Source organism: Emydura macquarii, unplaced genomic scaffold, assembly GCF_026122565.2.
Source record: "Emydura macquarii macquarii isolate MOO-44397 ecotype Brisbane River unplaced genomic scaffold, CSIRO-AGI_Emac_v2 contig_719, whole genome shotgun sequence".
NCBI lineage: Eukaryota > Metazoa > Chordata > Testudines > Chelidae > Emydura > Emydura macquarii.
Window position 1 is genome coordinate 11,168,255 of NW_027130856.1, and position 12,099 is coordinate 11,180,353.

Genomic DNA, 12,099 nt, shown 5'->3' on the forward strand with positions numbered 1-12,099 from the left:
CAGGAAGGGAGATTTAAGTTAGATATTAGGAAAAACTTTCTAACTATAAGAATAGTCAAGCACTGGAACAGGTTACCTTAGGGAATTCCCATCACTGGTTTTTAAGGACAGCTTACACAAACACCTGTCAGAGATGGTCTACATGTTCTTATTCCTCCCTCAGTATGGTGGGATGAACCAGAATTCCCTTCTGAGATCCCTTTCCAGACCTACATTTTTGTGATTCTGTGAATTAGGCACCTAAATCCATACTCGGGTACCAAAATAAGAGGCATTAATTGTAATTGTGCAGACCACCCATAATCCTTTTTCAGAGCACAAATCAGCCTGATAAGATATCAGTGAGGACAAAAGTCCAGCAGATTTTTTAAAAATGGATTTGACATTTTTATGGATAATGAGAATATCCATAATTACATTAGGTAGGATTATATAATTAGTAATTATATTTATTTATTTTGAAAGGAATAGAAACCCTCATGTCCCCAGGAGTAAGGTTACCACTGACTGATTTCTCCATTTCATCTGAACTCTGCTTGGATGGAGTGGAGAGGGTGTGGGCACAGGTCCTCACTCAGAGGGGCCCAGTGCTGGTGCAAATTACAGATGCATGGGACAGCACTTGCTTCTGCCACTGGCATAAGGTGTCAGGGTTCCAGGACTAGCTTCACCTTAAACCCTTCCCCACCAGTACCTCTGAGTCCACCCCCTCACGTTAGGCCTTGTGTCCTATCTTTTCTCCCAATCTTAGATGGGACCTTAGGCTACTGCCCTCTGAGCACCAACCTTGCTTACGAGCAGGCCTGGGTGCAGCACCTGCAAGTCTTTCCTACAGGAGCTGTGACCGGTGGTTAATGCTGTGACCGGACAGCTTTCTTAAAATCTATCTATCTTTAAACTTAACACTAGGAGCATAGCAAAGACTAAGGACTTGTCTTCACTTACCTCGGAGATCCAGCGGCAGTCGACCGGAGTTACGCAAACTATGCAAAAAAACTTGCGTAACTCCCATTGACTTCTGTGCTTCTGTTCTGCGCGCCGTCTTCACTGCACTGCATCGACGGGAACCGTGTTCCCATAGACGCAGCGCTACGCCACTAGAGAAGGTGGTCTTAATACGTCGATTTCTGGATCGACTGAGTAGGTCTTCATTGACCGCTCAGTCGATCCAGATGAGTCGATCTGACAGCGGTGAATTTGCTGCCATCAGTGAAGACATAGCCTAAGAGAAAAAGGAGGATTTTAAAACAATAAATGGTCTGTACTCATGTCTGTGTTACCTACAGGCTTACCTTCCCTTGGCTTAGGCAGGTCACTGTTTCTTCCGCACCCCTGGCCTTTGGGGTATGTGTCTTTGAGAACCGCTCCTCATCAGCAACTCCCAGTCATCACCCTCTCCCTTCCTTAAGAATATTGCTTTTGTCTCCCCAAAGTCCTTTGTCTTGCTTCCAGGGCTTTTTGGTTTTCCTGTGTTCCCCTCTGATTGTCCGCCTGGACAAACTGGTCCATTGAGCTCAGTAGAGGGGTTGAGAGGTGGGACATCAAAGCAAATGGGTCTAATATTGTCCCCCAAGTGTGGTAAATGGGTGGCTATTGTATAGGTGCAGCCAGCCTCTGCTTGAATTTACCCCTTCTGTTCATATAGCAAACACAATAACAATCAGACCAACAGATGGAACATATAATATTCATAAGTTCTTACAGAGCAGCTCCAAATCTATCACCTAAATTACCTCAAGATCCTGTGACTCCTCTCTGTCCTGTCCAAGTCCACTGCCTGGAATGCAGCACTCTACCTTCCTCTTACACTGGGGGCAGCTTGTGCAAAAGTGTCAGAGTGGTAAGATACCTGTCAGCAGAGTTCCCTGCTCTGGTATGTTTATGCAGCACAAAATGGCCTTAGCAGACAAGAGAATCTAGTCCTCAATTTTCTTTAATCAAAAACGTGGTCTCTAGATGAAATAAAATAATGCCTCATTTTTCTTGTATCTTTCCCTTATATTATTTTTCCATACACTTTTCCAGACTTGTATTTTATAATGAGATTTTCTAATTTCTGCTTACAGTTCACCATGCTAAGAGAGGAGTCCTTGCATTGTAAGAAAATGGTGGGGGGGTTTTTATTGATAGACCATTGCTCTATCAATGAGAGGAAGTTAGTTTTATGTCGTTGCAAGGGGACATCATTGCAAAATGACAAAGAAATTTTCCCAAATATTTATTTTAAATGATAAAATGCACCTGTCTTTAAAATTCAGTCTTTAAAAATGCATAGGAAAAAAAATTGACTCAAGTCAGCATTAAAACATTCTCAAATATTGGTCTGTCTTGTCTTAACTCACTCAGCCAACCTCTGCTAAAAAGACCTGGGCAAACGTATAAGCCTCACAATGTGTATGGAGAGTAATCAAGATCAGGCTCTGTCAGACCAAGCTGGAGAGTAAGTTCCAAAGGCAAGAATCCACCACTGGAAACATCTTGACTAGTGCTGTGTTGTAAATGGTTCTCCCATATTTTCAAGATTTAAAGAAATTTCCCATTCCACATTGGGTCCCAATTCCAAAGCAGGAATGTGAAGTGTGGTCTCCCACCAGTGTGCTCACCACCAGGCTATTGGCTATTTGGAGAAGAGTATGTCTTTCTTTCTTTCTTTCTTTTTTTTCCCATCATGGAAATAAAACACCTCCCTGATGAATCTGAGTTGAATTAAATCTGACCCTTTCCTGAGAAAATATTTGCTTTGGACAGATCTGCATTTTTAATGAAAAATTGTGCCTCGGAAAAATTCTCTACTAGCTCTAATCCTGACTCTGGGTGAGCACACCAAAGGACTGTTGATTAGTATCCCAATGGAATATTATTATTATTACTTGAGATGCTGGAGTAAAACACAAAGAGGAAGAGCATCTCTAAGGGATCCGTGACCCAAACGACAAAGGACATTAGGTATCCATACCAATCCCTTCAATTGGCAGCTGTTACCTTTATTTAATCTCACAGTCATTCACGATGTGCTACTTTCATTGCATGGTATGTTTAAGTATTTAATAAAGGTTGGTTACCTAAGGTAATCATGCAACAAGTTTTGCATGTGGAGCTTCTATTTGGCAGTGCATCCGTTTCTTACATTGTTAACCATGTGGAAAATAAACAACTGTTCCATTAAGACTCTTTCCAAGATTTTAGTTGAAAATACAGGTATTTGAGAATTTAGGTAAGATTTCACTGGGGATTAGACAAACATTTAGTGTTTATGGAGTGTAATTCCTAATGTCAGGCTTATTTCTGTGCTGTAGGTTATTCCTTATTTTTGCAGAAAATGATTCAAGTGAACTAATCTGACAGAACTGATTGGATATCCATCACTCTGTTGCATTACATTTCTTAAGAATGTATTGCAAGGGCACTGTGCAGTTTGGGAAAGACAGTACATAATTTAAACAGCGGTACAGTGGGGATTATAAGGCTCAGTAAGTGGTTTTTGGAAGACTTGGCAACTCTGAGAAGAAAAAACAAATGAAAGCAACTGCTTGTGAGGCTGACAAAACCTTACTATGAGCCACATATTGCTCTCTTTGGACTACATCAGGCCTGGCAAATATTAACAACCAAGCCATCTGTACAACTAGATCAAAAATTTTCTCTGAAAATGGATCGGTTTATGGGATCATTTTCACAAGAGTGTTGGGAAATGCACAAAATATAGCTTTCATCATTGTTTACCTCTGTTTTTTTCCTCCCCTTTGCCATTACCCGATAGCTTTTATTAGTAGCTGAGTGCCGTTCTGTGCTAGGCTGAGGGACCTGCCATATTGCCCAGTGGCATTCCCTATAGGACTCACCCATCTGCTTTATTTCATGTATTTTCTTCTTGTTCTCTAACAAAAAATTGCAAACATAGCCTTGAACATGTAATCATTAGATCCAGGCCACAGAGCTGGGTTACATCATCTTTAAAGTAGTTTCTGTATATTCCCGCCTGTGGGTGCACTGCTGAGCTTTGGGAACTTGTAGAAATGTCCATTGGGATGTTCACATCACTGAATATGTAATTAAGGCTCCAAACTGAACTAGGGCTGGGATCAGGATTCAACGTTCAGTCTGTTCTTTAAGTAATGGAGTGAGAGAAGATTCTGTAATGTTACAAATATATCTTTTTCAGGCCACACCTTAATTGCTTGCTGCCTCTACACCATCCTCCCTGCATCAGACACAAAGGAATGTGTACAAACCTTATCGATTACCATGAATGATACTCTTTACTCTTGTGAGTTCTGCAGAGCTGATAGAGCTGAGAGGAGGGCAGCCGGGTTCTATTCCTCATTCAGCATCAATGGAACAGTGCTCTAAATTCCTCTCAGTTACATGTGCGTAATTCCATTGAAGCCAAGGGGTTTGCATAGATAACACCAAGGACATAATTTGGCTTGCGAAACCTTTATTTCTTTTGGTGGTGTATGAGATGGAAATGGCCTACTGTGACTGTTAGGGCTCAAGTAAAGTTTGCAAAACCAAAAGTCAGGAAAAAACTTTTTTTTTTCCTTGTAAATTGAGCAGATTAGATGTGGAAGTCAATGACAGATAATGATAGTGGAACTCCATGATGCCATTATTAGAGTCATTTTAGGAGTAGAACTGCTCTTTAAAAATCAGATTTTAACAGCGAGGGCTCTGTGTAAACGATTGCAGCATTGTGAGTGGTTGGTGTATAAATATGCAATCTGTTTTCCCCTCATTTCAGTGTTCTGTACATTTTATGGCAATATTTTCAGAAGTGATTGCCTAATGTTAGATTCCTTAATCCCTATTTGGGCATTGAAATAGGTGGCCTGATTTTCAAAAGTGCTGAGCAGCCTGCAGCTCCCATTAAAATTTTCTGGGGTTTTAGATCAGGCCCATCTCTAATTAAAAGAGCATGATAGCCTGGCCCTGCTGTCCTTACTCAGACAAAACTCCTGATGAAGTCATTAGGAGTTAATTGAAGTCATTATTAGTTTTGCCTGAGCAAGTAGTTCTGGACTGGGCCCTTGATTTTTAAAATGACAAATGAGGATAGGGAAGTTTTTGCAAAAGGAGCTATGATTAAGTCATGATGCCACTGCAGTCTTGGTTTCAACAAAGAAGCCATTTCGTTGGAGGGGATAATGTAACACCATCGTATAAAGTTTGCTATTTTAATAGAAAAATGAGCCTCATGATACAGCAAGTACAGTTATATGCAGAGTCGCATGCCTAATGATGTGAGGCTGGGAAGTGAGGTATAATAAAGAGAGTGGTGAAAGATTTTGAAGAGTGAAGACTCAGAGCCTGATTTTAAAATAGCATTTATACCTATTTAACCCACCAGTAAAATATATATTTTCCTTATGCGCTTTAGATCTTCATTGTTGTTAGCCCTTTAAAACAAGTACATTTGACAAATGATATGAGAGAGACTGTATAAGAACACTGCTACTGGTTCAATATACGTTTTTTGTTAGCTCTGTGCGCTTTCAATTGAAAAATAATGTTTAAACTGCTGGTGACGGAAAGAGAAGGTGTTAGAGAATTAGAGGTGCTTTGTTTCAATAACGAGACACTGGTTTACACAGTAATTACCCTTGGGTAGTAGGGTGAACGTACTTTAAGAAAATGGATGATGATTTTAGAGTTACTTACTAAGCATACTACAAAATGCAGAATTGCTTTATATATAGCAAGCCATAAAGTGTATATGATATAGTGTAGTCTATAGTTGTGTTTTAGTCTTCTGCTCCTTTTTTGTTCTCAGTTCAGTCTTACAGCACAGCCTATCTATTTGCAGATGACACCAAGCTGAAAGGTGAAAAAAATAAAATACATTTTATTTTTGACACCTTCCAGCTTAGTGTCATCTGCAAATAGATAGGTGTTCTAATATAAAAACAGAATGGTACGTGGGATTGACTCGCTAACAAGAGGACTTGTGTACACTAGAGCATTTTGGCATTGCATGCAGTTACCTTGCTCTCCTGTTACCATGTAGCACAAGTGCTTTGCACTTGCTCTAAGACATATGTCATTCACCAAAACATTACTACACTACTGCGATATCCATGTACACAGGAAATGCAAATGTTGCAGATGCAATTTGTCCTCCCAGATACAATCCCACAGCACCTCTGCCTACCCCCTGTGATACCTTTTCATTACTCAGAGCACAGGTTTTGTCACCTACTAATCCTACAATCATAAAAATATAGGGCTGAAAGAAGCCTTGAGAAGTCAAGTCCAGCCCACAGTGCTGAGACAGGACCAAGTATACCTAGACCATCCCTGACAGGTGTTTGTCCAATTTGTTCTTAAAAACCTCCAATGATGGGAATCCCACAACCTTCCTTGAAAGACTACTCCAGAGTGTAACTACCAATATAGGTAGAAAGCTTTCCCTAATATCTAACCTAGATCTCTGTTGCTGCAGATTGAGCTCATTACTTCTTGTCCTGCCTTAATTGGACATTGAGAACAATTGATCACCATCTTCTTTTATAACAGTCCTTAACATATTTGAAGACTTATCAACTTTTCCCACTCAAGACTAAATATCCCCCATTTTTAAAAGGTTTTTCTCATAGGTCACGTTTTCTAAGCCTTATATCATTTTTGTTGCTCTCTTATGGACACTCTAAAGTTTGCCCACATCTTTCCTTAAAATATGGTGCCCAGAATTGGACATAGTATTCCAGTGGAGGCTTCACCAGTGTTGAGTAGAGCAGGACAATTACCTCCAATGTCTTACATACAACACTTCTGTTAATACACCCCAGAATGATGTTAGCATTTTTGTAGCTGCATCACATTTTTTTACTCATTTTCTATTTGTGATCTAATATCACCCTCCCCTAGCTAGTTATTCCCCATTTTGTAGTTGTGCATTTGATTATTCTTTTCTAACTTAAGTACTTTGCATTTGTCTTTATTGAATTTCATCTTGTTGAATTCAAAGCAATTCTCCAGTTTGTCAAGGTAATTTTGAATTCTAATCCTGTCCACCAAAGTGTTTGCAACCCCTCCCGGCTTGGTGTCATCTTCAGATTTTATAAGCACATTCTCTACTCCATTATCCAAGTCATTAATGAAAATATTGAATAGTATTGGATGTAAAACTCACTCCTGTGGGACCCCACTAGATACGTCCTTCCGATTTGACAGTGAACGATTGATCATTACTATTTGAGTACAGTCTGTCAACCAGTTGTGCACCCACCTTATAGCAATTTCATCTAGATCAGTGGTTCTCAACCAGGGGTATGTGTACCCTGGGGGTACACAGAGGTCTTCCGGGGAGCACATCAACTCATCTAGATATTTGCCTAGTTTTACTTCAGGCTACATAAAACGCACTAACGAAACTAAAATTTCATACAGACAATGACTTATTTATACTGCTCTATATACTATATGCTGAAATGTAACTGATTTTCCAGTTCCAGAAGTGAAATTCCAGTTGATTTATTTTATAATGATATGGTAAAAATGAGCAAGTAAGAAATTTTTCAGTAATAGTATACTGTGACACTTTTGTATTTTTATGTCTGATTTTGTAAGCAAGTAGTTTTTAAGTGAGGTGAAACTTGAGGGTACTGAAGACAAATCAGACTCTGAAGGGGGTACAGTAATCTGGGAAGGTTGAGAGCCACTGATCTAGACCTCATTTCCCTAGTTTGCTTATGAGACTGTCATGTGGGGGAACCTCAAAAACCTTACTACAATCAAGATATATCACATCTACCTCCATCCACTAGGCCTGTTACTTTGTCAAATAAGAAATAAGGTTGGTTTGGCATGATTTGTTTTTGACAACTCCATGCTGGCTATTATTTATAACCCTATTATCCCCTAGGTGCTTGCAAATGGATTGTTTAATAATTTTGTTCTGGTATCTTTCCAGATATCCAAGTTAGAGTGACTAGTCTATAATTCTCTAAATCCTCTTTTTTCCCTTTTTTAAAAGTATTATTTTTCTCCAATCCTCTTTTCTTGCACTTCTGTGTGTACTTGCTCTTATAGTAAAAACCTGCTTACTTACACCAGTGATCCCCTTAAATTTAAACCAGCATCTTAGGGAGAAAAGATCTAATTAACACGTAAACCCCCGAGTCACTATGACAGTCTGCTTTCATAGTTATCTGTAAATAATCAGATTCCATCTACTATCAACCCTTGAAATGTAAGGGTTTTTAATCTATTATACTTTTTTTCTTGCAGAAATGCTTAGATTTTTTACTTTACTTTTACACAGGAACATCTCTGCCTTTTACATGTAGAAGAACTCCAAGTTTATGTGGTTCCCTGAGGTGGTATCTCTGTCTGTGTGACAGGTTGTCCCTTGAGCACTTTGGGTTAAGGCTGTAGGAATGTGAAGGGAGACTGAGCAATTCTATCTTAACCAAGGTCCAAATAAGATATCCTGTTATTCAAATAGAGATACCCTTGGAGCACTGTATGTAAAGCACTATAAAATTAATAAATAAATAAAAGTGCTTACTGCAGCCCAGTGGACAATACGTAAAACGATGATGATTGATAAAAACCTGCAGGTGAAATCTTTAATTGAAATAAGTAAGAAAAAATAAGATAGGTCCTGAGGTTTGGAAAATCTTTCTTTTTCTTCCCCCTCCCCGTTTTCTTGGTCCAGATAAGGAAATCACCCTTAACAGCATGCTATTTTTCTCTATCACCTCCTCCTCATCATCATCATTCTAAAGTACTGAAGTAAAAATGTAGGGCCTGGTCCTCTTCTCACTTGACTACTGCATTGGCTTCACTGAAATTGCTTCTGATTTACACTGGCATAAGTGAGCTGAGATTCCTGCTTGTACAATTTAATTATATGAACATTGGGGTTTAACAATGTTGAAAAGCGCCCTTTACTCAAAATCCAGATAGGTCTGTGAATGTTGTATCTGTTCACTAAAATTGGTGTCAATGCACCGCAGACAGAAAATGTAATATTCACAATACATCTTTAGAGTTATAAAAGAAACTAAACAACTCTTAACTAATAACCTGAAACTGCTTATAAATGGAAATTTTGCATGTGGCTAAATACTTTTTTAAATGATAACCCTGCACATGTGCTATGCTCTTTTGCAACCTGTTTTCTAAATTAAAAAAATGTAAATATGGCATTGAGAAAGTTTAAAAATATTGAAGGCAGGTATGTCAACAGCACACACCCATCAAAGTATCTCCCACCTATTTAACCAGCCTCCCCTACTCTGTGTGCCTCATTCCACTGTTTACTTTCAAATCCATAATATTTTTGTATCCTTTCTCTGGGTCAAAATGCATTTCAAAACCTAATGAATTTAAAAATATGCTTTTCCCTTGTTCATTTGATACAGAGCCCTGCAATTTGACTTTCATTGTTTGTTTCCATTCTTGTCTCGCCAATCCCTTTCTCTCTTTCTTTCTTTTTCCTTTATTACATTTTTTATTGAGGATTGAGATGAACCGGTCACTGCATCATGGGCCCATTACACTTCCTAACAATTCCATTTACACCTTATTGTTTGTCTTATTGCTGGAAAATTCAGGTGATTCATCATGCCTGAAGAAGCACCTGATCCCAATTCCCTTGATATCACGATTGCTATGTGACAGGAATACAGTAAGCAGTGATTTTCAGACTCTAACAGGCCAAGGTGATAACTCTTTTGGGACTTTTAGCCTATCAGGTATTGATTAATTCCATTTTCATAATGCTGTGTTTTCTTGCTTCCTTTCAACAGCCCTCTGACTGTGGAAAAGGGTTTGGAGTTAATAAAGGATGTGGCAGATCTTCTGAAGCTGCAGATGAGTGCCTTTGATGATGTCAAGTACGTGCATGGTGCTCATTCCTTCTATTTTAACAGCTTTTTTTCATAGTTATTCTTTAATATATAATTTCTTAAGGAAATAGCTAATTTTTTATCATTAAAAAATTGATGATGGAGACAGAGAGATTATCCTGGCATTCTTTGCCAAGTTTTGTGTTCTGTTAACAATAGCCTACTTAACAAAAATGATCTGAAACAGCCCCCAAAAGATCCCCATATTACCACTAGCATAAGGTAAAAGTAAAAAGTATAATACTTAAAATATTGAAAGGGCTGTATAACCATATACTGAGTTTCATAGAAGGGGAAGTAATGGATGAAGTAGAACAGAACTCAAGGGTTTCTGGTTTAGAGTCCTGTGCTTGGAACAGTAGATTGTTTCCGTCAAACAATAACTCACTTAACAGGTCATAGGGGTCTCGCCTTGTTTAAACATTGTTTTACTTTTGTAAGTTTCACATTGACAAATAATATGCGTGTTCATCTTGTAAACGGGACAGGTTGTGACTTGATTGATCTAGTACAATGAAAATATTGCTTAAATTTTCTGAGGTGGAAATGTTTACACAAGGACTATAGCAGAATTTAATGGAGAACAAATGAGGGCATAAAGGTTAGTTCATGGAAGGGTTTTGACAGCTTTTAGTGAAATCTTGACATGGGGGACAACATTTGGGAGTTTTCTGCCCTTTTGCAAGGTGGCGTTGACAGCAGAAAATGGTCAATTTTTGAGTAGTTTCTTTAAAGATTTAACTAACACTGGCTCAAGCCCCCACCCAGAAATCTGGAAAATTACATAAACCACCTTGATTGCTCTGATGGGCAGTTCTTCCCCACTTGCAAGCACTGAGCCCAACAAAGAGAACTTGGGGGTGGAGAGAGGGAGGAAGACAACAGAATGAATTTGGGAAAACCACCAAGTAACACATGAACAAATTCTATGATGCAAGCCTCCCACCTTCCAGGACATCTTAAAAGTAGTACCAACCTCGGTCCTCCTTTGGCCATTATGAGTGACTGATGTGTTCTAGACACTTTCCACCTCCTCAGTTCCCTACTCACAGCTATCTTGGGTTGGAGAAATCCAAGGACTCTAACAGGTTGCTGCTGCCTGGGCAGCTCTGGGGGCTCCATTCCCTAACTCATCAGGAGTGATTTCAGTTTTAGTTGCTCAGTAGGGAGGGCCACACAGAGTCCTTGTTAGGCTGCTGCTCTGTCTGTGGTTTCAATCCAAGCTGCCTACCTCTTCCACCACTCTGTGCCATCCATCACATCAGAGGTGCCGCTGCCACTGCTGCTCTGCATCATCTGTTGCCACCAAGATGCCTTGAAGCTGTCTCAACTCTGCACTGTTCAGCAGTCTCAGCTCAACCCTCAGGGCGAGATCAGGGTGTCTGGGACACTTGTCAGAGACCTTACCAGCAAAGAAGCACCTCCTGCAGCAGTTGGGAGCCTTTTCCCTCTCTTCCTCCTTTACCTCTGTCCATGCTCCCTTGCTCACCTGCACCTGACCGCAGCCTCGGTGAGGGTGACCTCAGGGACATTCAGTGTCTTGTCCTTGTATTTCCCCAAAAGGTCAGTTGCATTTAATTGCCCCTAAATGCAAAACAAAACAGTATTTTGTGCAGAGTGTGCACACACCATCACATAATATGCAAATGAAGCTGGCCCATTCAGTCAACTCTCCTGGCCCTTTAACTGATGCTGGCAGAGATCTTCCTCACCAGTGGAGTCCCTCCCTATCTGCAGATCTTAAATAGCTGTGGGCCATTCTTCTCCCATTTCTCCAACAGATGGCAATAATGATCTCCCTTCTCTCTAAAGCTTCAGGCCACAGGGTTTTCATCTGCAAGAATATGGTAGGTGCTCATTTGTAGTGCGACTCAGGGACTGACTGTTTTTGGCCCCTTCATTGTGTCGCTGCACTGCAGTACTCTCCTCAGTCTTTCTTGCAGTGCCCTCAGTCTGTCTATATCTGATGATACCAGTAAATGTCATTAGGTTTCCAGTGCTATACCTGCGGCTCACAGCAAGTAATGTAGCTCAATTGCCTGCTAATTTACTCTACATGACCATATATCTCATTTGATCTCTGCAATTGTTCTAGTACATGCTAAGAGAAGGATTCATAGAGTCCAAGGCCAGATGGGAGTTGTGATCATCCAGTTTGACCTCCTGTATAATACAGGCCAGAGAACTTCCCCCAAAATAATTTGTTTGGAACTAGAGCATATCTTTAAAAATATTCAATCTTGATTTA

At 39.8% G+C, this 12,099-nt stretch overlaps 1 protein-coding gene across 3 annotated transcripts in view; it reads left to right on the top strand.

Moving 5' to 3' along the window:
• Positions 1–12,099, top strand: part of LOC137149236 (receptor-type tyrosine-protein phosphatase N2-like) — a 299,799-nt gene that overhangs the window by 21,519 nt on the left and 266,181 nt on the right. For all 3 annotated transcript variants that reach the window (XM_067542698.1, XM_067542699.1, XM_067542700.1), the window contains exon 4: positions 9,753–9,839. In XM_067542698.1, coding sequence (XP_067398799.1) covers positions 9,753–9,839 — 87 coding nt within the window. The remainder of the gene's footprint in view (positions 1–9,752; positions 9,840–12,099) is intronic.